At 46.6% G+C, this 27,556-nt stretch overlaps 1 protein-coding gene across 13 annotated transcripts in view; it reads right to left on the bottom strand.

The window, feature by feature from the left end:
• TRIM9 (tripartite motif containing 9) overlaps positions 1-27,556 on the bottom strand; it is an 87,292-nt gene that overhangs the window by 12,858 nt on the left and 46,878 nt on the right. For 4 of the 13 annotated variants that reach the window (XM_073638498.1, XM_073638499.1, XM_073638501.1 and 1 more), the window contains exons 2-7: positions 12,683-12,814; positions 8,262-8,384; positions 4,659-4,769; positions 2,789-2,942; positions 1,156-1,313; positions 931-1,069 (exon numbers count right to left, since the gene is read on the bottom strand). In XM_073638498.1, coding sequence (XP_073494599.1) covers positions 931-1,069; positions 1,156-1,313; positions 2,789-2,942; positions 4,659-4,769; positions 8,262-8,384; positions 12,683-12,814 — 817 coding nt within the window. Of the gene's footprint in view, positions 1-47; positions 114-930; positions 1,070-1,155; positions 1,314-2,788; positions 2,943-4,658; positions 4,770-8,261; positions 8,385-12,682; positions 12,815-27,556 lie in introns of all 13 variants that reach the window. The other 9 variants (XM_073638493.1, XM_073638495.1, XM_073638500.1 and 6 more) reach the window with 6 other exon arrangements.

Raw genomic sequence — 27,556 nt, 5'->3', positions numbered from 1 at the left:
TATTATGATTGGTAGATTGTGTTATCAGCTGTGTATAGAGGGGTTACCTGTCACTGTACTCCTGCCTCTGCTGATAAGGAAACTGCTGAAAACTCTTCCTGAAAGGACAGGAACTGTGAATGTAAAAAAGCCCCAGTGGCCAATGTGAAAATTAAAAAATTACAATTTTTTTTAATAAATCATGATATGAAAAAACAAAACAAAAAAACATTGATAAAGATTAGAAACAAAATTCATGTAACACAAAAAGATTAGGTCATTTTCTGATCATAGCTTCCTTTTAAACTCCTCATCGCCAATGACAGATATTGATAGAACATTATTAGTAGGGAATGATATGAATGTAGCAAACCCACAGCTGTGAAGAGTTTTAGATCAGGCGGGCTCCACATTTAGTAGGCCCGCTGCGTCACACCAAGCCTACTAATCAGATGAGGAGCTGGGGATGCCGCCAGGTTCCCGTCCGGTGGCCACTGATAGTGTTGTGGCCACTGGACTAAAGTCCTGTGAATCTATTTGCTCATCTCTAACATGTAGGTAAATGATAACATTCGGATTACCTGCAGCCACCACTAGAGGGAGCTCTCTGAACACCACAAAGAAATCTACAGTTCCCATCCAACTCAATGAGGGATCTGTATGCTCGAAGCTCCTCCTAGTGGTAGCTACAGGCCATGACCCTTTTACAAATTACACCAAAACCAGGCCTGATTCAGACTACGAACAGTCCGTTTTGGGCATTGGTGGGGATCTCGGTAGCCAGACCTTCAATGATCACTGATTTACGACTTTCTTTTCCGGAGAATACCTATTTAAAAAACCCTTTTATTATCTTCATATTACATTGGCCGTAGTTTGGCCCCAGAGTGGGGGCAGGGCATGGGCGGCATACATTGCAGGCCGCAGGGTAATATTTAGAGGAGGACGTACCTTCGGAGGTCTGGAGGACCAGGGTCTTACTGTACTGGCTGACCCCCGCTTTATTAAAGGCCTTCACCCGGGCATTGTATGTGCTGTTGAAGTGCAGACCGTCCACTGTGCACATCGTCTCCTTCCCGACAAACACTTCCTGCAACAGTAACAGCGCGTTATATGGGATGTCTATAGGACACAGACATGGCGGCCAGGGCCTAGATCATTACGGTGGGCTCTTACTCTGAACTGCCCGCCGTTCCCATCATCCAGCTCCAGGATATAGCCCTCCGCCTGCACCATGGACATGGGCGGCTGCTTCCAGGACAGGGTGGCACTGTTGTTGTGGGTGCAGCACTCTTCCATCTGAAGAATGGGGGGCGCTGGTACTAAAGAGGGAACTGAGGGTTTAGGAAAAGTAAGAGGCATGAAGAATTACGGCAAAATGTCTCTATGAGAATATAAACCCCTGGTGGAGGGGGCTGCTGTGATCAGTAACTGAGGGGGGCACTATGTGAGAAAATGATAAGCGTCCGCTCTACAGAGGAGGGGGCCGCGGCGACCTATGTACCGAGGGGGCCGCGGCGACCGCTCTATGGAGGAGGGGGCCGGGGCGACCTATGTACCGAGGGGGCCGCGGCGACCGCTGTACCGAGGAGGGGGCCGGGGCGACCGCTGTACCGAGGAGGGGGCCGGGGCGACCGCTGTACCGAGGAGGGGGCCGGGGCGACCGCTGTACCGAGGAGGGGGCCGGGGTGACCGCTGTACCGAGGAGGGGGCCGGGGCGACCGCTGTACCGAGGAGGGGGCCGGGGCGACCGCTGTACCGAGGAGGGGGCCGGGGCGTCCGCTGTACCGAGGGGGCCAAGCCGACTGTTGCACCGAGGGGGGAGCGGCAACACTGCAACGAGAGGGCTGCTATGATCAGTAACTGAGGGGGGCACTACTGTGAGAAAATGATACGGCAAGAGGCTGCAGCATTTGCTCTATGGAGGGGCTGCGATGACCACTGTATGGAGGGGGCTGCGGCGACCACTGGGGATGTTGGGGGTCTGGTGTCACTACTGATGATGGAGGTCATAGTGCATCTTCTGGGTAAGTGGGGGCCTGACACTAGATAATTATAAAGCTGAGAGGGGACCCCAATGTGACTAGATGGGGAGAGTTATTTCTGTGACCACATTAGAGGGAGCTCTATTCTGACTACAGGAGGGATTTTTCTGCCCCCCTTTCCCTGGCTTGCGCCTCCGCTGCTGCTCCTGGCTGATGGACGCAGCACAGCGCTGCTCAGCAGAAGACGACCTGGCGGCTCAGTGCTGACGGACGCATGACACCGCACAATGCAGAACAATCTGCGGCCTCGTCTGAACCCCTCACACAGGTTGTCGGCAGCCTGGGCACAGCGACAGGAGAAATATTTGCTAAGCTGTCATCAAATCCAAACCAGTTAACCCAAGGCGGCATGGCAGTAATGTCATCATGCTGGTTACAAGTCTGCCCCCTACTGGTGGGCACAATGCACACACTCATGTACACTAGGATACTTTCGAGGAGATTATAACAGACTGTCTGGGACCCCAGAATTCCCAGAAAGTAAATGGCGGTAAGAAATCCAGTTTGGGACAGCTGTTTTAGTCTAGGGTGGAGAATCCCTTTAACTTAAAGGAGAATCCCACTTTTGATAAATAATTTACAATATTCTATAAATAAAATCTACAAATAGTTTTCAGCACCTTTGTAGATACTTTGCTTTTTGGCACCTTGTATCGATTTTGAGTTACAAGAATTTTTATTTTTTATGCCAAATTTATATATCTAAATCCAGAATTTTGTGTAACTAGAGAGAAGTGCATTATGGGAGCTCCGCATATAATTACCTTTCATCTGTACAAAGTCCAGCTGATGAATTGACTGCAGGAGGGGGGCGCTGTCCAGGTTTAGATCGAAGTCAGTGTTCATCCGGGGGGTGAGGGTCCCTTTACCCCACTGGTCCTCAGTTAGGTGGACTCTTCGGATGAGAGCGTCAGATATCTGGGTGGAAAATACAGAGATTTCACAAATATTAGTAGAGATTAGGGGACACAAATGACCGTGACACAGGGAGATGAGGGGACACAAATGACCGTAACACAGGGAGATGAGGAGACACAAATGACCGTGACACAGGGAGATGAGGGGACACAAATGACCGTGACACAGGGAGATGAGGGGACACAAATGACCGTAACACAGGGAGATGAGGGGACACAAATGACCGTGACACAGGGAGATGAGGGGACACAAATGACCGTGACACTGGGAGATGAGGGGACGCTAATGACCGTGACACAGGGAGATAAGGGGACAGTAATGACCGTGGCACAGGGAGATTAGGGGACAGTAATGACCGTGGCACAGGGAGATGAGGGGACAGTAACGACCGTGGCACAGGGAGATGAGGGGACAGTAATGACCGTGGTACAGGGAGATGAGGGGACAGTAATGACCGTGGTACAGGGAGATTAGGGGACAGTAATGACCGTGGCACAGGGAGATGAGGGGACAGTAATGACTGTGGCACAGGGAGATGAGGGGACAGTAATGTCTGTGGCACAGGGAGATAAGGGGACAGTAATGACCGTGGTACAGGGAGATTAGGGGACAGTAATGACTGTGGCACAGGGAGATGAGGGGACAGTAACGACCGTGGCACAGGGAGATTAGGGGACAGTAATGACTGTGGCACAGGGAGATTAGGGGACAGTAATGACCATGACATAGGGAGATGAGGGGACAGTAATGACCGTGGTACAGGGAGATGAGGGGGACAGTAATGACTGGGGCACAGGGAGATTAGGGGACAGTAATGACTGTGGCACAGGGAGATGAGGGGACAGTAACGACCGTGGCACAGGGAGATTAGGGGACAGTAATGACTGTGGCACAGGGAGATTAGGGGACAGTAATGACCATGACATAGGGAGATGAGGGGACAGTAATGACCGTGGCACAGGGAGATGAGGGGACAGTAATGACCGTGGTACAGGGAGATGAGGGGACAGTAATGACTGTGGCACAGGGAGATGAGGGGACAGTAATGACCGTGGCACAGGGAGATGAGGGGACAGTAACGACCGTGGCACAGGGAGATTAGGGGACAGTAATGACTGTGGCACAGGGAGATTAGGGGACAGTAATGACCATGACATAGGGAGATGAGGGGACAGTAATGACCATGACATAGGGAGATGAGGGGACAGTAATGACTGTGGCACAGGGAGATTAGGGGACAGTAATGACTGTGGCACAGGGAGATGAGGGGACAGTAATGACCGTGGCACAGGGAGATGAGGGGACAGTAACGACCGTGGCACAGGGAGATGAGGGGACAGTAATGACCGTGGCACAGGGAGATGAGGGGACAGTAATGACCGTGGCACAGGGAGATGAGGGGACAGTAATGACCGTGACACCGGAAGATAAGGGGACAGTAATGACCGAGGCACAGGGAGATGAGGGGACAGTAATGACTGGGACACAGGGAGATGAGGGGACAGTAATGACTGGGACACACAGTCCGCCATGATTACTCCCCGGTAGCTCTGTGGACCCCGGTGCCGGACCTATGGAGGGGGCTCCTAGGACTGTGTGTAGTCTGGAGTTTGGCCCTCACCTGAGGCAGCACCCCGATATCTCACCATTATTTGCAGCTCCCTCACACCTGTCCACAGCGCCCCCTATATAGAGCACCAGGCACCCACCGCTCACCTGCAGAAACCCACTGGGATCGTTCTCCTTTATAACCTCCAGACAGTACTCCATCAGTCCGGTGGTCTGCCGCAGCTTCACCGTGCAGTGAGAGATCTGATCTCGTACAACCTGAGATAGAGCAGAAAGGAAAAATTATCGATTCATCTCCAACTAGTAAAGTCTGATGAGATTCCTTTATGTAAGATGGACGGCGCTCCTTTCTGACCGCCGGTGACCACGTAGCCTCATCTGCGCGTCCACCTCATGTCACACAGTGCTTTCCCTATTTACCCCAGAATTCCGCGGATCAGAACCCGATCCTGCAATCCTCGACCTTCTGATAAAAGACGTTAGGAAAGAATGTGATAGGAGCAAATTACCAGACTACACAGGGTATGTTTGTAGTCTGTTACCATGGAGACAAATCAGTCAGTACGGGAGCTGTATACACAAAACGATAGATTTTTTTTTATCGGAACCATAGGCAAAGTTGCTTCATTCTGCAGTAAACATGTAAGGTTGTCTGTGATGGTGGACGCAGAATGCGCCCTGGATCCATCGCTGCCTCCAGGATCCACATTTATAAAATCATTCTGATTCATTCTCCAGGAAACGATAGAATAAGATTAATTATCCGGCGGTGAGCGATGGAACAGATACAGAAAACGGATCACACACCGGGGACCAGGAACACAGGGAAACATGAAAGATCCAGAAGAAAGACAAGCCGATTCCCCCGGAGAGCGCCGCGCGCAGCCGGACTGGAAATCCTCGCCGGCTCCTAACATTATGGAGCAGATGCTGATTGTGTTCACAAGAAAGAAAAATTCTGTTCATATAGATTGCGAAACGCTCGTGTACCAGGGAGGAAGAACAGAACGAAACGATGGAAAATGGATGAAATATAGAAGTTTAGTTCAGGATGTAATAAACTGAGTGATGGAGGGACGGAAAGGCAAATGGGTATTAGATAGAAGAATGATGAGACTATCAAGAGATCAATACACTGATATGGGACATTATAGGAACAGATAAGAGATAAATAAATGGTCAGACGTCATTGTAGACAGATATGTAGCTATATGAACATAAGATAGATACATAGAGTGACATATATTAAGGCTTTTACACCACTTTTCTGGTGCACATTTTGGCTTATGCTCAAAAAATCCCATCACTATTCAAAAATTTTTGGTGCATACAACAGCAATGCAGCCAGACATATGTAGCGCCCCGAGGGTTCGGTCGCTACAGAGGTATTGCACCTCAACCAGAGGTGTGATATCCCACTCCCGGGTAAGGATGGAGTGTGGACCGGGACTCAGTTAGCTGCATGCATCACACACACCCCATTTCCGGGGGACAGCTCAACGGTGCTCCCATTAGTACAGTAATGCAGGCACAACAGACCATGTCCCTGGCTGGAGTGGGGAGGGGGGAGGAATACCCAGTGATGTAGGAGCAGGAGGGGACGGTTCCTGAGCATAGGTAGGAGCCCATTGGTTGCAAGTCACCTGGGCTCATACACTAGGGGAGGGTATATAAGGTGGGCACCATCTTAGTTCTGGGAGTAGAGAAGAAGTGAGTTCAGTGAGAGAAGGAGTTCAGCCAGAGAGGGCTGACAGGGAGCTGTGGCTCAGTCTGGGCCCAGCTCCACGAGGCAGGCCTAGGAGGAAGGCCGGAGCCAGAAGAGAGGAACAGAAACAGAAAGGAACAGAAACAGAAAGGAACAGCAAAGAAAGAGAAGTACCCAAAGTGTAGAAAGGCCCAGAGACACGAAAGCAGAAGGAACCCTAAGGACCCAGGAGATTGCGGGTGACGGGTTGGCAGAACAGGGTACCGGATCCCAAGTTGGTGGAGGTGACTAATCCTTAACCAAGAACCGGTGGTCGTGACCATTTACTGGTGCGACCCCTCACTACACCTACTAGGAAGGCACACCACATAGGGTCAGGGAAGTGGACACCCAGTCCTCCCAGGAGAAGACCCGAGGCAGCTGGACAGAAGTAGTGTCACTGGTGGGACGCGGCTGGCGAAAGGATAGAAGGGAGTCCTGTGCCACACTCCGGAATTTCCTGGGGGTTGATCGAGCCCCCCTGCCTGGTGGACGCAGCACGGCTCGGGCGGTCCTATCTGTGCACAAGTGACCTGGATGAGAACTGTGAGTAAAGAACCTGAACTGCAACACCTTGTCTCTGTGCTTTCTCACTGCGTCAGCACTACTAGTACTGGGACGCCCGTGCACCATCACTCCCATCATCTCACTCTACACTGCCCTGAGGCCATACTCCTCCCGTGGGGAGTTGTACTACCCTCTGCTGCACCCACAATACCAGCCTCAGCGGTCTGCCTTGCAGCGGCGGTCATCCCTGACCGCAATCCACGGGTGGCGTAGTAGGACAATTAACCTAAAACCTTACAAATAGACTGCCACTGGTTTGACCACCCTGAGCCACGGGACCGGGTCGCCGCCACGGTGACTACAACCCCCAGCGTCCCACAAAAGGCCCAGTTCCGGGTTCCCCGCGCGGCCCAGGGGGCGCGTCACATATATAGTATAAAAATCACCCGACTTAATCTTATTTCAGGATGTAATAATGGACAGATACATGATACAGACAGAGAGATAAGTAAATATGAGATCGATATGATATAGAAATTAGTTAGATAGATAAAAAAATGGAGGCAGCACACCAATGCCGCAATTAAGAAAATGATATCAAATTTAACAGCTTCACGGCCTTGCGTTTTTGTTTTTTGCTCCCCTTCTTCCCAGAACCATAACTTTTTTTTATTTTTAGGTCAATATGGCCATGTGAGGGCTTGTTTTTTTTGCAGGATGGGTTGTACTTCTGAACATCACCATTGATCTTACCATATAGTGTACTGGAATACATGGGGAAAAAAAATTCCAATTACCATGTTCACTAAATGCTAAAACTGACCTGCCATTATTATTCTCCAGGTCATTACGAGTTCGTAGACACCAAACATGTATAGGTTCTTTTTTTTTATTTAAGTGGTGAAAGAAAAAATCCTGTTTTTGCGCGCCGAGCTGGTGTTGTTATTGATACAATTTTGGTGTAGATCCGATGTTTTGATCGCCCGTTATTGCACTTTATTGTAATGCTGCAGCGACAAAAAAAACCCGTAATTCTGGCACTTTGATTAGATAGATAGATAATAGATGATAGATAGATAATAAATAGATAGATAATAGATAGATAATAGATAGATAGATGGATAATAGATAATAAATAGATAGATAATAGATAGATAGATAGATAATAGATATATAGATAGATAGATAATAAATAGATAATAAATAGATAGATAATAGATAGATGATAGATAGATAATAGATATATAGATAGATAATAGACAGATAGATAATAGATAGATGATAGATAATAGATAGATAGAATATAGATAGATAATAGATAGATGATAGATAGATAATAGATAGATAGATAGATAGATAGATAGATAGATAGATAGATAGATAGATATGTGTAGTCCGAGCCGGAGAGGGGTGAAATATTTGCAGTCCTATGCGAGAGGAGAAGAAGCGGGCACATTACATGTGATATCAGGAGGTTCGGCATTGTACTGGGGTCTGACCTTCAGCTTGTGTTCGTGCTCCTTATTAACCCGTGCAAGAAGCTGCACCTTCCTTCTGTTAAGGGCATCAATAAGAGCGTCACACTGTGCAACCAGGCAGGCCTCAAACTCCACACTGTTCTCCTGCAAAATACAACACATGGTGCTAAGGGGATGACGGACTGGAGGGAACATCAACATCTATCTTCATGTCATAATCTAACAAGTGCAAGATGCGGAGATACAGAGACGATGGTTTTCAATTCTTTGTCCCCTGTAAGGCTGTGTGTCCACTATGCGTTTTTTTTAAGTGATTTTGCCGTGGAATTTCCGCAGCGAAAACGCTTAAAAAACGCTAGGTAATACCTGCCTCCTGGTCCCCAATGATAATTCGCATGTGTTCTGCACATGCTGGGGAAATTTCCACTGTGGATTATCATTGCGGAAAAATACGCAGCATGTCCATTAATTTTGTGGACACGCAGCGTAATTGCCGCCATTGACTTGCATTGAATCGCATAATATCCGCATCACTACATGTGCACATGCGGATATCACACGGTTCAATGTGCGGATGGTACCCGGGTTTGGAGAAGAGGAGACTCTCCTCCAGACCCGGGTATCATAGAACCTGTAAAAAAAAAAAAAAGAATAAAATAAAAAATATACATTATACTCACCTTCTGATGGCCCCAGGTCTCCTCAGCGATGAGTCTTGGCTCCCCGGCGGCTCGCAATAGTGTAAAAGGACCTTCCATGACGTCATTTAGTCATGTGACAGGTCACGCGACCGCTGACGTCGGCGGTCGCGTGACCTGTCAACATGACTAAATGACATCATAAAAGGTCCTTTTACACCACCGCGAGCCGCCGAAGACACGGGACGCACCGGAGAAAAGACCGGGGGCCATCGGAAGGTGAGTATAATGTGTTTTCTTTTTTACCATTTTTATTCTTTTTTTTTAACTATTAATTTGGTCACACTCTATAAATTCATGCCGGTTGCATGGATTTATATAGTGTGACCAAGTTGCCAAGCACTTTCCAAGTGATGCTAAAATCTCTTGCAAAAGCGCTTGACAACCCGCATGCAAAAACGCTTGACAAGCGCTTCTCCCTGGCAGGAAAAACACATGTAAAATCTGCATGTACAATCCACATGCGTTTTTTCTGCCAGGGAGAAGCGAAAAAAATATGCAGCATTTCTGCATCGTGGGCACTTAGTCTAAAGCAGCGGTTTCCAACATGCAGCTTTCCAGCTGTTGAAAGATTACTCCTAACTGGGAGATGTAGTTCATCAACAGCTGGAAAGTCACAGGACAGCAGCAGAAGGAAATGTTACTCTGGAGCATACAATGATAGCAAAGGCACCTGGACAACCAGTATTATAGTAGTTATATTCTTGTACATAGGAGCAGTATTATAGTAGTTATATTCTTGTACATAGGGTGCAGTATTATAGTAGTTATATTCTTGTACATAGGATCAGTATTATAGTAGTTATATTCTTGTACATAGGGAGCAGTATTATAGTAGTTATATTCTTGTACATAGGAGCAGTATTATAGTAGTTATATTCTTGTACATAGGGGGCAGTATTATAGTAGTTATATTCTTGTACAAAGGGGCAGTATTATAGTAGTTATATTCTTGTACATAGGAGCAGTATTATAGTAGTTATATTCTTGTACATAGGAGCAGTATTATAGTAGTTATATTCTTGTACATAGGGGCAGTATTATAGTAGTTATATTCTTGTATATAGGAGCAGTATTATAGTAGTTATATTCTTGTACATAGGAGCAGTATTATAGTAGTTATATTCTTGTACATAGGGGGCAGTATTATAGTAGTTATATTCTTGTACATAGGGGCAGTATTATAGTAGTTATATTCTTGTACATAGGAGCAGTATTATAGTAGTTATATTCTTGTACATAGGGGCAGTATTATAGTAGTTATATTCTTGTACATAGGGGCAGTATTATAGTAGTTATATTCTTGTACATAGGGGGCAGTATTATAGTAGTTATATTCTTGTACATAGGAGCAGTATTATAGTAGTTATATTCTTGTACATAGGGAGCAGTATTATAGTAGTTATATTCTTGTACATAGGATCAGTATTATAGTAGTTATATTCTTGTGCATAGGGGCAGTATTATAGTAGTTATATTCTTGTATATAGGAGCAGTATTATAGTAGTTATATTCTTGTACATAGGAGCAGTATTATAGTAGTTATATTCTTGTACATAGGGAGCAGTATTATAGTAGTTATATTCTTGTACATAGGGAGCAGTATTATAGTAGTTATATTCTTGTACATAGGGGCAGTATTATAGTAGTTATATTCTTGTACATAGGAGCAGTATTATAGTAGTTATATTCTTGTACATAGGGAGCAGTATTATAGTAGTTATATTCTTGTACATAGGATCAGTATTATAGTAGTTATATTCTTGTGCATAGGGGCAGTATTATAGTAGTTATATTCTTGTATATAGGAGCAGTATTATAGTAGTTATATTCTTGTACATAGGAGCAGTATTATAGTAGTTATATTCTTGTACATAGGGAGCAGTATTATAGTAGTTATATTCTTGTACATAGGGAGCAGTATTATAGTAGTTATATTCTTGTGCATAGGGGCAGTATTATAGTAGTTATATTCTTGTATATAGGAGCAGTATTATAGTAGTTATATTCTTGTACATAGGAGCAGTATTATAGTAGTTATATTCTTGTACATAGGGAGCAGTATTATAGTAGTTATATTCTTGTACATAGGGGCAGTATTATAGTAGTTATATTCTTGTACATAGGGGCAGTATTATAGTAGTTATATTCTTGTGCATAGGGGCAGTATTATAGTAGTTATATTCTTGTACATAGGGAGCAGTATTATAGTAGTTATATTCTTGTACATAGGGGGTAGTATTATAGTAGTTATATTCTTGTACATAGGGGCAGTATTATAGTAGTTATATTCTGTACATAGGGGGCAGTATTATAGTACTTATATTCTTGTACATAGGAGCAGTATTATAGTAGTTATATTCTTGTACATAGGGGGCAGTATTATAGTAGTTATATTCTTGTACATAGGGGGCAGCATTATAGTATATTCTTGTATATAGGAGCAGTATTATAGTAGTTATATTCTTGTACATAGGAGCAGTATTATAGTAGTTATATTCTTGTACATAGGATCAGTATTACAGTAGTTATATTCTTGTACATAGGAGCAGTATTATAGTAGTTATATTCTTGTACATAGGAACAGTATTATAGTAGTGATATTCTTGTACATAGGGGGCAGTATTATAGTAGTGATATTCTTGTACATAGGGGCAGTATTATAGTAGTTATATTCTTGTGCATAGGGGCAGTATTATAGTAGTTATATTCTTGTACATAGGAGGCAGCATTATAGTAGTTATATTCATGTACATAGGGGGCAGTATTATAGTAGTTATATTCTTGTACATAGGGAGCAGTATTATAGTAGTTATATTCTTGTGCATAGGAGCAGTATTATAGTAGTTATATTCTTGTACATAGGAGGCAGTATTATAGTAGTTATATTCTTGTACATAGGAGCAGTATTATAGTAGTTATATTCATGTACATAGGGGGCAGTATTATAGTAGTTATATTCTTGTACATAGGGGCAGTATTATAGTAGTTATATTCTTGTACATAGGGGCAGTATTATAGTAGTTATATTCTTGTACATAGGGAGCAGTATTATAGTAGTTATATTCTTGTGCATAGGGGGCAGTATTATAGTAGTTATATTCTTGTGCATAGGGGGCAGTATTATAGTAGTTATATTCTTGTACATAGGAGCAGTATTATAGTAGTTATATTCATGTACATAGGGGGCAGTATTATAGTAGTTATATTCTTGTACATAGGAGGCAGTATTATAGTAGTTATATTCTTGTACATAGGAGCAGTATTATAGTAGTTATATTCATGTACATAGGGGGCAGTATTATAGTAGTTATATTCTTGTGCATAGGGGGCAGTATTATAGTAGTTATATTCTTGTACATAGGAGCAGTATTATAGTAGTTATATTCATGTACATAGGGGGCAGTATTATAGTAGTTATATTCTTGTACATAGGAGCAGTATTATAGTAGTTATATTCTTGTACATAGGAGGCAGTATTATAGTAGTTATATTCTTGTACATAGGAGCAGTATTATAGTAGTTATATTCATGTACATAGGGGGCAGTATTATAGTAGTTATATTCTTGTACATAGGGAGCAGTATTATAGTAGTTATATTCTTGTGCATAGGAGCAGTATTATAGTAGTTATATTCTTGTGCATAGGGGGCAGTATTGTAGTAGTTATCCAGGACACAGTCATCACAATAATATAATAAGTCTGTCATATTGAGTAAATAACATTACAAATATTGTATTAACCTTGTGATTTGATTCTTTCTCAGCTGACAACTGTACCTGGATTTGCTGGACCATGTTTCTAAGCTGAACCAGGAATTCTTTGGCTTCCTTTGCTCTGTCTGACAATCCATTCAGGGCTTGGGAAAGTTGACTCTGCGAAAACAAAATCAATACATTATAACTGTATATATGGCAGGAATCCTTCATAGCACTCTGGGGTATACGGGCACTGATTGGTATATAAAGCACTGATTCTTTTCCATTGAGGTCTATAGTTGGGATGTGGAGGAGTCTGGCAGTCAAGGTACAGAAATTACATACAGTATGTAGCCTATTTGCCAGCATTTTTTGTCCTTTCCCCGACTATTTGCATTTGGTTTTCGGTCCTATATTTTTGGGTAAGTGGTGCCTTGGGTAGGAGAACAGATAACACTCCCTCCCCATTGCAATGGCAGGAGCAGAATCATGACTTTTCTGAATGTGGAGGATGCTCTCTCGCAATAATTCCTGGGAAAAAGTATGCAACTTAGCACTCCGCCAGAAGTTCTGGGGGTCCCACCGCTCTGAAGTGCCCCCTTAGAATGGAGCGATGCAAGCCACCACTCCAATTATTGTCAGTGGAACTACTCGAGACAGTTAAGTGCTCGGCGTCATGAGAACAGCAGAATTTCCAGTGGTCGGACCCCCAGGGATCAGCACATCTTGACAGCAAGTTTGCAGAATTGTGGTCATGTGAGTGCTCGCTGCAACTGGAAATGGAGGTGAATCCCTACACTGGTCATACTGGACGCCCCCTACACTGGTCATACCGGGCGCCCCCGACACTGGGCATACCGCACGTCCCCGACACTGGGCATACCGCACGTCCCCGACACTGGGCATACCGCACGCCCCCGACACTGGGCATACCGCACGCCCCCGACACTGGGCATACCGGACGCCCCCGACACTGGGCATACCGGACGCCCCCGACACTGGGCATACCGGACGCCCCCGACACTGGGCATACCGGACGCCCCCGACACTGGGCATACCGGACGCCCCCGACACTGGTCATACCGGGCGCCCCCGACACTGGGCATACCGGACGCCCCCGACACTGGGCATACCGGACGCCCCCGACACTGGGCATACCGGACGCCCCCGACACTGGGCATACCGGACGCCCCCGACACTGGGCATACCGGACGCCCCCGACACTGGGCATACCGGACGCCCCCGACACTGGGCATACCGGACGCCCCCGACACTGGGCATACCGGACGCCCCCGACATTGGGCATACCGGATGCCCCCGACACTGGGCATACTGGACACTGTCAGGATTCAGCAATCTGCAGTCACTTTGAGCCCTTTAATTCTTCAGTGTCCATTCCTGAAGCTCCTGGTTAGAAGACATAAGTAGCAAACTCAAAATAAAAACTTCTGTTACTTTAATGAATGAACAAAACATTCCCGACAGATCTCCGATGAATTAACCTCCGCACCCCCGTCTGAGTACAAGATTAATTAACACAAAGTGTTGGTTTGATGTATAGCAGATTCAGTCCCCGGTCGGGATTAAAATACTTAATTGGGGAGGAACCAACATGGCCTCAGATTCTCAGAAATTTCTTTATCATGAACGTTAAAGACAGTTGTCTAGGGATGGAAAAACAAGGCTGCTTACTTCCAGAAACAGCGCCATCTCTGTCCTCAGGCCGTGTGTAGTATTACAGTTCAGCCCCATTCACCTCTACGCAGATGGACAGGAGGGAACACTGTTTCTGGAAATAAACAAAGCTCCTGGATATTAACACTTCTGAAGTGATCATCTATGACCCATCAGGCCGGTTGTCTGGACCCATTGCTCTTGATGGTAACGGCCAAGGATCTGATGTGTTTTTGGGCTCCTTGATGTTGGAGGATAAAGGATCACATATGTACTGTATATCCCATCCTTTTCCCAAAGAAGAAAAGTGGCAGCCAGAGAGGCCTGGCAGCTGCTTTACCTCTTTCTTGCATTGAAATATATATGTATATGTGGCGGAGCCGGCCGTGTCCAGATTTTAGGGTCAATTGACTACGGCCTGATGTAGGGATAGGAGGATTGCAGGATTGGTTCCTCCTGTGTGTGATAAGTGGCCGCCACTGAGGTCTCATAAGGGGCCAACAATGGGGGTCTCATAAGGGGCCACCAATGGGAGGGTCTCATAAGGGGCCACCAATGGGAGGTCTCATAAGGGGCCACCAATGGGGGGGTCTCATAAGGGGCCACCAATGGGGGGGGGTCTCATAAGGGGCCACCAATGGGAGGGTCTCATAAGGGGCCACCAATGGGGGGTTTCATAAGGGGCCACCAATGGGAGGGTCTCATAAGGGGCCACCAATGGGAGGGTCTCATAAGGGGCCACCAATGGGAGGGTCTCATAAGGGGCCACCAATGGGGGGTTTCATAAGGGGCTAACAATGGGGGGTTTCATAAGGGGCTAACAATGGGGGGTCTCATAAGGGGCCACCAATGGGAGGGTCTCATAAGAGGCCACCAATGGGAGGTCTCATAAGGGGCCGCCACTGGGGTCTGGCAGTTACTAATTCCTATCTTTGCATTGAAATAACCAGACATGCTTTTTTTATGGGGCAGTCATAAGGGATGGGAGTTTTTCGGATGTTTGCTTCTCCATACCGCATGTCAAATCGAAGAGAATTCCCCTTTAAAATGATCGGGCCCATCAGAAGCGATTCCCATCTGGAATAGCTCTTTAAACCCGAGGCGATGCAATACAAATCCTATGAATTACGTCTCGGATCCAGAACCCTTTGTAGGAGAAGCCGTAATACAAAGAGCCATACTATAAAGACCTGCGCCGGCAGCATAAAAGCTTTTTCCTATCTACAAAGTCGTCGTGGCCGCGTTTTCGTAAAATAAACCTCGTGCATAATGTAAACACGGCCCGTGGATTAGTCCTCATCCGGAGCCAGGTATTTCCGAGTAATTCATCTTTAATTAGAATTACGTCTTACATGGCCCTTCCTCCTGGACGCTCTCTCACCGGGTAATCCGTGGACTGCATTATTACGATAAGTAGACGGCGATGTGACCGGTCTCTGCTACTTGCCAGGCGAGTGCTTTATACCAAGGCTGGAGATTTATGAAGTTCCCATTTCCAGCGAAGGTTTATTAAAGACTTTCGTCTGGGAAAACTCTTCTGCTACGTGACCATATTCTAGCGTTGACCTCAATCTTCTATGACTTCATTCCTGAGTGCCCGACCACTGGCCAGTTTGCTGAGCAGGTTGGCATCTGGAATAGTTTTACCATTTGCAGAAATTAGAACAAGAAATAAGCTGTTTATTGCCTCTTGTCCAGCGCCCAGTCTGGTCCTCCAAGGAAGGTGGTCTTCATTTCCGTACCGGACATCCATGCTTGGCATCCCAGGCACCTCTGGTGCTTACTAGCCTTGCAACACAGTGACATCTCGTGGGGCCTAATCACTAAACATCACGCAACGCGTCAGGACATCTCAAAGCCTAAAAAGCACCAGATACGGGTACAGAAGTGAAGATCAACAGCCATGGAGGACCGGACTAATTGCTTGACCAGGGCAGCGTGAATCGAATTGCTGATCTCTAATTACGAGGATCGTGGATTAACGAGACCTTATTATGGAAGTCACCAAGATGGTGGAACCTCTACAGCCATAGTCCAGAGTCATAGCCAGGCTTTCCTTTACCTGGGGCAGATTCATTTCATGCCCGTGCATGTCAGCAACCACCAGCGCCCATTGTATATGTCCCGCTAACCCCCATCTTGTAGCCATGCCCCTGCTGTTGGTGTGGACAAATCCGAGCCAAAAATTGCTCACGTTCTTCACTTTCGACCCCGTTCATGAAGGTTTTGACTCCAGGTTGTTGCCCCTGGAGAAATCAATGACTGGTGGCCCATGCTTTAATGGAGATCAGGATGAATATGGCGATTGATGCGGAAGAAGAAAACCAAGAATCTGTACCAGGAAAGTGGGGAGAGATCCAGGATTATCCAAGATGGGACGGCGTAGAGGTCCATATTGAGAAGTCATAAGGGGTTTCTCATCCTATAAAGTGATTGTATACGGCTGTGCCGTCTGGAGCCCTCCATGAATGGATTTACAAGGCAGATTTCTGCCTATAAGGTGCGATGTTCGACAATACAACAAATCAATCGGCGCTTATTTAAAGCGCCTTTTACATGGGCCAATGTAAACGGCGGATCAGCTGATCAATAAAACGAGCGCTCATCCTCAGAAAATTTGCATTTTGTTGGCCGACCCGGAGTATTGCCGGCAACGAGGATTTTTAGGGGGATGCAAGAACAGCCCGAGTGTTTTGAGTTTTGCTCAATTATTGTCTGATCGCTTGTATGTTTACATGGGCCATTGATCGGGAGCAAGTGCGCTCATGATCACTCTCTAAGACCATTACCGGCTCGTGTCAAGTGGATTTTAGAATAAAGGAGCAGCAGTTCTAACTTGGTTTTCTCTGCAGAGAGGCGCCTCTGGCCACCCGACCGACTTCACTCGTATGGAGCGGGCAAAAGACAGCGCAGGTGATGCAGCACTAAACTGCTAGGAAATGTGAAAAAGGAGTCATCAGCTCACCTGTCTGAGTGCATGGCAAAATACTCCAGTTATAGCAACAGTCCAAAAGATAGCCGGCACTCACATCTTCTTAAAAGAATTGCTTTATTAATCCAGTGGTATAAAAGGCACAAAAAAGGGTTAAATGCAACAGCACAAAAATTAAGAGTGCAGAAAAGAAATATCCGCTGCGCTCCCAGGCAACATGTTTCAGACCTACATGGTCCCTTGCCAAGCCACATAGGACTATGTAGGTCTGAAGCATGTTGCCTGGGAGCGCAGTGGATATTTCTTTTCTGCTGTTGTGTTTAACCATTTTTTGTGCCTTTTATACCACTGGATCAATAAATCAATTATTTTAAGAAGATGTGAGTGCCGGCTATCGTCAGGACTGTTATGAAACCGCTGGAGTTTATTTTCAGGATCAGTGGGGGTCTCAGAGGTAAGATCCCTACTAATCATGAAGTTATTGCGAAGTGAGGATGGTAGGATACGTGCACATACATATTTCTGTTACAGTGCACATGGGCCGATGTGATGTGTTATCGTGCACGTGGGCAATTTTTCGCATGCATCTGAGGCCCGCATATAAAAAAAAATAATAAATCACAGCATGATAGGACTAGTGCACTTTTGCAATCTGCGGCCATGACAGGTGAGATAAATTCTGGTGTGAACACAGCTGTAGAGGAATATACTGGTGACGCGATCACAGCCCTGACCCCCGTGAATTACATCACTCCATAACGACCATAGGACTGAGACCCTCCTATTGTAGGGTAAAATATATTTCATGGTTCCATACACAATTTTCATGGTGGAAAATGTTAGGGTTAATTTAAAAATGAACTCACCATAAAAACCATCAGCATTTTTTTCCCCCTATTTTCAGATAACGCAGCTCGTTCTTGTTTTATATGGTACCTTTCACTTTAAGAGGGATGGCTGTTATGGGGTGGGCATAGGGGTTGCTATTAGGGTCCCTATAAAAATAAAAATTTGTCGTTAACCCTATAGCTAACAGTCAGAACGAGATCCAGCGCAGGAGAGGGGTTAAGCTGCAGCAAACCTCCAAAGATGACCTTCAAGATGTCAGTGATTGGAATTAATATTGCATGGCCTCTCCGGTTGGACTGAATGTAATTAGTTATCTGCTGGAGAATCAGATGCCGGGATGGAATTAGTGGAGCGGGGAAGAACGGGGGGATCTGCAGCTGCAACACAAATCCCAGCACTTAAAGATTAATGAAAAACGGCGCGACAAAGAAGGTGCCCGGATCACTGCGACGGGAGGACGAGGACGGTCTGCGACTGCGAGGACCCGGATATACAAACATATTTGCATTTTTTTCCCATAAAACCAAATTGTGAGTGGAGAGGTAGGATGAAGATGACTGTTATAGGGGAAATTCACAAGCTGCTACATTGCTACAATTGGGGATGCTTTGGTGGAAAAATCATGGATTTCTGCAAAAATATCTGCAATTCTTCTGTATTAACCCCTTCAGGACCCAGCCTATTTTGACCCTAAAGACCTTGGCATTTTTGTCAATTCTGACCAGTGTCCCTTTACGAAGTAAAAACTCTGGAACACTTCAACGGATCCTAGCGATTCTGAGATTGTTTTTTCGTGACATATTGGGCTTCATGTTAGTATTAAATTTAGGTCGATAATATTTGCGTTTATTTGTGAAAAAATCAAAAATATGGGAAAAATTTTGAAAATTTTGCAATTTTCAAATTTTGAATTTTTATTCTGCTAAACTAGAGAGTGATGTGACACAAAATAGTTAATAAATAACATTTCCCACATGTCTACTTTACATCAGCACAATTTTTGAAAAAAAAAAAAATTTTGGTAGGAAGTTAGAAGGGTTCAAAGTTCATCAGCAAATTTTCTTTTTTCCAGCAAAATTTGCAAAGCCATTTTTTTTAGTGACCACATCACATTTGAAGTCCTTTTGAGGGGTGTACATGACAGAAAACACCCAAAAGTGACACCATTCCAAAAACTGCACCCCTCAAGCTACTCAAAACTACATTCATGAAGATTATTAACCCTTCAGGTGCATCACAGGAACTAAAGCAACATGGAAGAAAAAAATGAACATTTTAATTTTTCTAACAAAATTTTTTTTCTAGCCTAAATTTTTTAATTTTCACATGGGTAACAGGGTAAAATGCATCCTAAAATTTGTTGGGCATTTTCTCCTGAGTAAACCAATACCTCATATGTGGTCATAAACCACTGTTTGGGCACACGACAGGGCTCAGAAGGGAAGGAGCGCCATTTCACTTTTTGATTGGAAAATTAGCTCCAAAAGTCAAATTGCGCTCCTTCCCTTCTGAGCCCTGCCATGCGCCCAAACAGTGGTTTATGACCACATATGAGGTATCGGTGTACTCAGGAGAAATTGCCCAACAAATTTTAGGATGCATTTTATCCTGTTACCTATGTGAAAATTAAAAAAAATAGGCTAAAAGAAATTTTTTGTAAAAAAAAAAAGTATTTTTAATTTTTACGGATTAATTTGTGAAGCACCTGGGGGTTCCAAGTGCTCACTATGCATCTAGATAGGTGCCTTGGGGGCTCTAGTTTCCAAAATGGGGTCACTTATGGGGGAGCTCCAATGTTTAGGCACACAGGACCTCTCCAAACGCAACATGGTGTCCGCTAACAATTTGAGCCGAAATTGTTAGCGTACACCATGTTGCGTTTAAAGAGCTCCTGTGTGCCTAAACATTGGAGCTCCCCCATAAGTGACCCCATTTTGGAAACTAGACCCCCCAAGGCACCTATCTAGATGCATAGTGAGCACTTGGAACCCCCAGGTGCTTCACAAATTGATTCGTAAAAATGAAAAAGTGGAAAAAAAAATACTTTTTCATTTTTACGGATTAATTTGTGAAGCACCTGGGGGTTCCAAGTGCTCACTATGCATCTAGATAGGTGCCTTGGGGGGGTCTAGTTTCCAAAATGGGGTCACTTGTGGGGGAGCTCCAATGTTTTGGCACACAGGGCCTCTCCAAACGCAACATGGTGTCTGCTAACAATTTCGGCTCAAATTGTTAGCGGACACCATGTTGCGTTTAAAGAGCTCCTGTGTGCCTAAACATTGGAGCTCCCCCATAAGTGACCCCATTTTGGAAACTAGACCCCCCAAGGCACCTATCTAGATGCATAGTGAGCACTTGGAACCCCCAGGTGCTTCACAAATTGATTCGTAAAAATGAAAAAGTGGAAAAAAAAATACTTTTTCATTTTTACGGATTAATTTGTGAAGCACCTGGGGGTTCCAAGTGCTCACTATGCATCTAGATAGGTGCCTTGGGGGGTCTAGTTTCCAAAATGGGGTCACTTGTGGGGGAGCTCCAATGTTTCGGCACACAGGGGCTGTCCAAACACGACATGGTGTCCGCTAACAAATTGGAACCATGTTGCGTTTGGAGAGCCCCTGTGTGTGTAAACATTGGAGCTCCCCCATAAGTGACCCCATTTTGGAAACTAGATCCCCCAAGGCACCTATCTAGATGCATAGTGAGCAGTTGGAACCCCCAGGTAATTCACAAATTGATTCGTAAAAATGAAAAAGTGGAAAAAAAATACTTTTTCATTTTTACGAATCAATTTGTGAAGCACTTGGGGGTTCCAAGTGCTCACTATGCATCTAGATAGGTGCCTTGGGGGTTCTAGTTTCCAAAATGGGGTGACTTGTGGGGGAGCTCCAATGTTTCGGCACACAGGGGCTGTCCAAACACGACATGGTGTCCGCTAACAAATTGGAACCATGTTGCGTTTGGAGAGCCCCTGTGTGTGTAAACATTGGAGCTCCCCCATAAGTGACCCCATTTTGGAAACTAGACCCCCCAAGGCACCTATCTAGATGCATAGTGAGCAGTTGGAACCCCCAGGTGCTTCACAAATTGATTTGTAAAAATGAAAAAGTGGAAAAAAAATACTTTTTCATTTTTACGAATCAATTTGTGAAGCACTTGGGGGTTCCAAGAGCTCACTATGCATCTAGATAGGTGCCTTGGGGGGTCTAGTTTCCAAAATGGGGTCACTTGTGGGGGAGCTCCAATGTTTCGGCACACAGGGGCTGTCCAAACACGACATGGTGTCCGCTAACAAATTGGAACCATGTTGCGTTTGGAGAGCCCCTGTGTGTAAACATTGAAGCTCCCCCACAAGTGACCCTATTTTGGAAACTAGACCCCCCAGGGAACTTATCTAGATGTAGTGTATGTGAGTTTGGTGTGTGGTGTGGTGTATACACCACACACACACACAAACAACCTCACATACACTACAACACACACACCAACCTGACATAGGTTGGTGTGTGTTGTAGTGTACGTGAGGTTGTTGTGTGTGTGCGTGATGTTTTGTATGTCATGCTAGTGTGGGTGAGTTCTGTAGGGAAGGTCAGGATGTGTTTAGTCCGGGGACATGTGATGAATTTTGAAACATTCATTCAAACACAGTCCCGGTTTATCAGGACACGTTTCACATTGGAAAAGGGTGACCTTTCTTATCCCCCTTTTATGGCAGACCCGGCACCTTTTTCTTACCGTGACATCACCAGGAAAATGTTGCCCTGGTACCACACGGGAGACTCGAGTTCCAGGGGTGCTGGGGCCCGCTTCTTCTTCGCTTCTAAAAATCAGGGCCTTTATCACCGCCTCCTGGAAGTTGAGGAAGGTGTTGGTGGTCTGGCCTGCACATCGTGACAGCACGTATGCGTTATACAGTGCCATTTGAACGATGTGCACGGCCAGTTTTTTATACCAGACTTTCGCCTTCCTCATCGCACTGTAGGGCTGGAGGACTTGATCAGAAAGATCAACTCCCCCCATGTGCTTGTTGTACCCCAGGGCACAGTCCGGTTTGCGGACCGGTGCTGGGGTACCTCTAACGTTGGTGGCCGTGGTGCCGGGACCATGGATTGTGGTCAAGAAAAAGACGTCCCTTTTGTCTTTGTACTTCACCACAACCATGTTGCCGCTACATTGAGCTCGGCTCTCACCCTTTGGGAAAACCTGCTCAATTAGCGTCAAAGGGAGACCCCTCTGGGTTCTGCGCACAGTACCGCAAGCGGCGGTAGCTCTGGCAGAGAGGGACTGAAATAGGGGAATGCTTGTATAAAAGTTATCAACGTATAGATGGTAACCTTTATCAAGCAGTGGGCGGATCAAATCCCACACTATTTTCCCACTTACCTTCAGAGCAGGTGGACATTCTGGGGGCTGAATCCTCGAATCCTTTCCTTCGTAAACTCTAAAGCTGTGAGTGTACCCTGAGGCACTCTCGCACAGCTTGTAGAGCTTTATTCCGTACCTGGCCCTCTTACTGGGCAGGTATTGTCGGAATTGAAGCCTCCCTTTGAAGTGGATGAGGGATTCATCCACAGAAATTTCCCTTTGGGGAACGTACACTTCAGCAAACTTCTTGCTGAAGTGTTCTATGACCGGACGAATTTTGAACAGTCTGTCAAAATTCGGGTCATCGCGGGGAAGGCTGTCCGTGTTATCCCTGAAATGTAAAAATTTGTGAATGACCTCAAATCTTTTGCGGGTCATCACCATTCCGAACACTGGAGTTTGATATAAAATATCGGTACTCCAGTATTGACGGATTTCTGGTTTCTTCACAATCCCCATGTGAAGTACCAGTCCCCAATATTTTAACATTTCTACTGAGTCAACGGGACTCCAAGTAGAAAACATTGAATTTGGGTTTGCAGACAAAAATTGTTGGGCGTAAATGTTAGTCTGCTCCACCATGAGACTGACAATGGCCTCAGAGAAATAGACTTTGAAAAAGTCTATTTCCCTGAGGTTTGCGGTCTCAAACTGGATTCCTGATTGGGGAAGGAAATCAGGAATCCGCGGAGCGTAATTTTCAGGGACGGGGGTCCACACCGGGGCACTGGTGCTAGGTTGGGCGTGACTAGCACCAGGTTGAGGGTTACTTACAGATGGCTGTGGGTCTTCTTTCACGGCCTCCGGACGATGCCTTGACCTCTGACGTCGTCTTGGTGCCGGCTCGGTGTCACTGGAGGAGGAAGAATGAGAGGAATAGAGGAACGTGGGGTCCTCTCCCTCACTATCAGCTTCGGAGGCAATAAATGAATATGCCTCCTCAGCTGAGTACGCCCTAGGGCGGGACATTTTGTGTGCTGTGGGGAAAAAAAAAATCTAAACTTTATTATTAGTATGAGTGTACGTGTGTATGTGTGAGTGCTTGGTGTAAATCACGTGTGGGGGCGGTCAGGCACAGTCAGGCGCACGGGGCGCAGGAGGGGGCACGGTCAGGCGCTCGGGGCACAGGAGGGGGCACGGTCAGGCGCACAGGGCACAGGAGGGGGCACGGTCAGGCGCACAGGGCACAGGAGGGGGCACGGTCAGGCGCACAGGGCACAGGAGGGGGCGCAGTCAGGCGCACGGGGCGCAGTCAGGTGCACGGGGCGCAGGAGGGGGTTGAGGAGATGAAAGAGCCAGCAGTGATCACTGGGCAGAAAGGGGGGTAGGAGCTGGCAGGGGCGCAGTCAGGCGCACGGGGCGCAGTCAGGCGCACGGGGCGCAGGAGGGGGCGCAGTCAGGCGCACGGGGCACAGGAGGGGGCACAGTCAGGCGCACGGGGCACAGGAGGGGGCGCAGTCAGGCGCACGGGGCGCAGGAGGGGGCGCGATCAGGCGTACGGGGCGCAGGAGGGGCCACGCTCAGGCGTACGGGGCGCAGGAGGGGCCACGCTCAGGCGCACGGGGCGCAGGAGGGGGTTGAGGAGATGGAAGAGCCAGCAGTGATCACTGGGCAGAAAGGGGGGTAGGAGCCGGCAGGCAGCAGGGGGGGTGATCACTCGGATGGCGGGGGGGGGGGGGGCTGGTGATCACTGGGGGGGTGAGATCACTGGGGGGGGTGAGATCACTGGGGGGGGTGAGATCCCTGGGGGGGGGTGAGATCACTGGGGGGGGTGAGATCACTGGGGGGGGGTGAGATCCCTGGTGGGGGGGGGTGAGATCCCTGGTGGGGGGGGGTGAGATCCCTGGGGGGGGGCGAGATCCCTGGGGGGGGGGGGAGATCCCTGGGACTGGGGGATGGTGGTGAGATCCCTGGGACTGGGGGATGGTGTTGTGATCACAGGCGCAGGAGACCACCGGCTGTCAGAAGGAGAGCAGCAGCCGGTGGATGAAGACGTGGGAGAGAGCGGAGGGAGCGGTAGGAAATTGAGCTGGGGTGGAGGGGTGGGGGGTGGTAGGTGATGGAGGGGGGGGGTCGGGGGCTAAGTGGGGGCTGGAGTGAGACAAGGGGAGAAACAATTACCGGCGGCAGCAATGTGGGGCGGCAGGGGATCGCGGGCGGCAGCGGATCGCAGGAAGCGGGGGTCGCTGGCGGCGAGGGTCGCTGGCGGGGGTTGCTGGCGGGGGTTGCTGGCGGGTCTCTGGCGGGTCTGGGGTCGACGTCGGCTGCGGCTAACCAATCTCCTCAGCATCCACGGACAGGATAGAAGCTGAGGAATTTGGTTAGCCATTTAAATTTCCTCCTCCACATCTGATTGGAGGGCTAGCGTCACATGGACACTAGCCCCAATCAGATCTGGGGGGGGGGGCAGAGGTGACACTCCCCCCAGCCAATGGCTGATGCTGTAAGCATCAGGCTATGCCCAGATTGAAATATTTCACCAATTTTCATTGGTGAAATGTTTCATTCATTCCGATTGGCAGTTTCACTAAAAGTGAAAATGAAACTACCAATCGGAGGGGTCCCAGGCACGGAGGGGTTAATCCACCCCCCCTGGGTTCAACTTCAGGTTGTCTAGTTGCATCAGCAACTGTGACACCTGAGTGACCCCGCTCGCAGGCGCTGCAGGGGCTCTTTCCCTCCATGTCACAGACGCTGTGACATGGGTCGGGAACGAACTGTTTTCCATGTCACAAACGGTGTGACACGGGTCGGGAAGGGGTTAAAAGGGGCATTTTAGTGTGTAAAAAATATGATCACCTATTTACTAGATGGAATATAATTACTAGATTGGCGTGTCTGAGAGCAGAGACCTCTACTGACTTGTGTCTCCTTTGGCCACAAGACTGCGAGAAAGATTGGCGCACGACAGAACAAGCAGTAATTTAGCCTCATAGGCGTTAAAAGAAAAGTTCGGGATAACCCCCCTAGGCCTCTTTCACACGTTCGGATATTTCCGGTACTGGAAAAACCAGTTACGGAGATATAAATGTCCGTGTGTACAATACATGTGCCGCCCCTGTGCTTCATCAGTATCACACATACCGGCGCCTGGGAATCAGCAGTACAGTTATCGCTGTTCCCAAGCGCCGGGTGCTGAACGCTGCCTTCATCATTGTCCCCTGCTAGCGATGCGATCAGCGCTAGCAAGGGACAATGTTGAGAGTAGTATTTTGCTCCTGCTGTGTTCAAAACCTGTAAAAATAAGAATAAAATAAAAAAAATCCTTATACTCACCTTTCCTAAGTGTCCACCCGCTGTAATCCATCTGACCGCACATGCCGAGAAGCCGGGGAGAATGACTTGCTGCAGTGAGCGAGCCCCAGAGCTGCGCTGAGCTCAGTGAGTGACAGGAGACCGCTCGCTGGGTGCAGCTCCGGGACCGGCTCGCTGGAGTGAGTAATTCTACTCAGCATGTGCGGTTAGATGGATTACAGCGGGAGACACTTAGGACAGGGGAGTATAAGGATGTTTTTATTTTATTCTTATTTTTACAAGTTTTGGACACAGGGAGAGCAGAATACTACTCTCAACATTGTCCCCTGCTCGTGCTGATCGCAGCGCCGGCAGGGGACAATGATGAGGGCAGCATTCAGCACCCGTATCTTGGGAACAGCGCTAACTGTACCGCTGATTCCCAGGCGCCGGTACGTGTCACGCGGATGTCATCTGTTTGACATCAGTGTGCACATGTGGGGAACGTTTTGGGGCCCGTGCTCAGTGTTAAAACAGACATGTCAGCGTGTTTTGCTCACGGACACAAGGTTTTCCATGACTGTCTGTTAATCCAGAAAATGTGATACCCCGGCACATATCAGGTCTGGATTGATTTATTATGGCCAACTTGACAATGAAAATCTTTGTCGGTCAGCTGCGATCTCCATGTATTGACATTACTGATTTCCTGCAGTGCCGTCTGCAGGCAAAAAGTGGTACTGCAATTCAATGGCCAGTAACCAGTCTCTGAAAGTGACTCTATGAAGTCCATATAACCTTTGGTGGACAACCCCTTTGGTCAGCTGTCAATACTATGTATCACATATGATTTCCCAAGGCATATGATGTGTCTCATAGGGACCACCGGGGCGCAGATCGGACCACTGAGCAATCAATACTTCTGGATAGTTAATCTCCTCTTTTTTTAGATACCGCTTAACAAATATTTGATGAAACTGCGATTTAATGCGCGGCTAATGTCCATATCTGGCGGATTATGCCTCCATTTGTACGTCTGCCATAGACCTGCCCTGTGCGTTGTACTCTGATAACATTCTGCTTTTTAATACCTCTAGATTGCTCTTCCTACATTTCATTAATTGATTTCATGTACGGACCTTCCTCCCCCCAGCGCTCGGCAGTGATAGTTATGGTTAATCAATATGGAAGTCATTTCATAAAGATTATCACCATCGCTCTGTGCCTTCCCCATCACAACTCATCGCCATTGATTCCCCAACCCCTCCTCAATAAAAAACCTTTCCTATCTTCACACTTTTGAAAGAAATGTTGAATTCTCTTCACATTTACCAGCAACTCAGGTTTGCCACTGCTTGTTTGCATTTCCCAAAAATAAAAAGTATGATCTCTTGTGTAAAGTTTTTGAAAACTTTATGTAGTTATAAAAAGTTTTCAAAAACTTTACACAAGAGATCAAACTTTTTCAACCGCCACTCTGTACCAAGTTAACTATTAATCCCCGTGTACATCTCGAATACATTAAAATCCACTATATTTTTTTATTTTAAAAATGGTCCCATTATAGTCTTACAATAAAAGTGTTAAACTGCACGACTGCCAGTGTCCCCCATATATCTGCTCATCTTCCTTTCTATGGAGAGGTGATAATTTACAAATCAATGGCCTCACACTGATCCGGAGAATGGAGAACAACCAGCCTATTCACTTTCCCTATGGGAATAATCAAGAACAGTCCCATAGATAATGAATAAAGCTGAGCTGAGCTTGTGTGCCCATTGCTCCATTCAAACGGGTCTCATCAGAACCCCATTTTTGGGACTGGTGGAAGCATTGACTTAAATGAAAAAATCACTAATGAGGGG

Source organism: Phyllobates terribilis, unplaced genomic scaffold, assembly GCF_046119375.1.
Source record: "Phyllobates terribilis strain yellow unplaced genomic scaffold, ASM4611937v1 Scaffold_7__3_contigs__length_470593459, whole genome shotgun sequence".
In the NCBI taxonomy this organism is placed as follows: domain Eukaryota; kingdom Metazoa; phylum Chordata; class Amphibia; order Anura; family Dendrobatidae; genus Phyllobates; species Phyllobates terribilis.
Note: the sequence above shows the minus strand (reverse complement) of the source record. Positions and strands in the feature narration are given on the sequence as shown.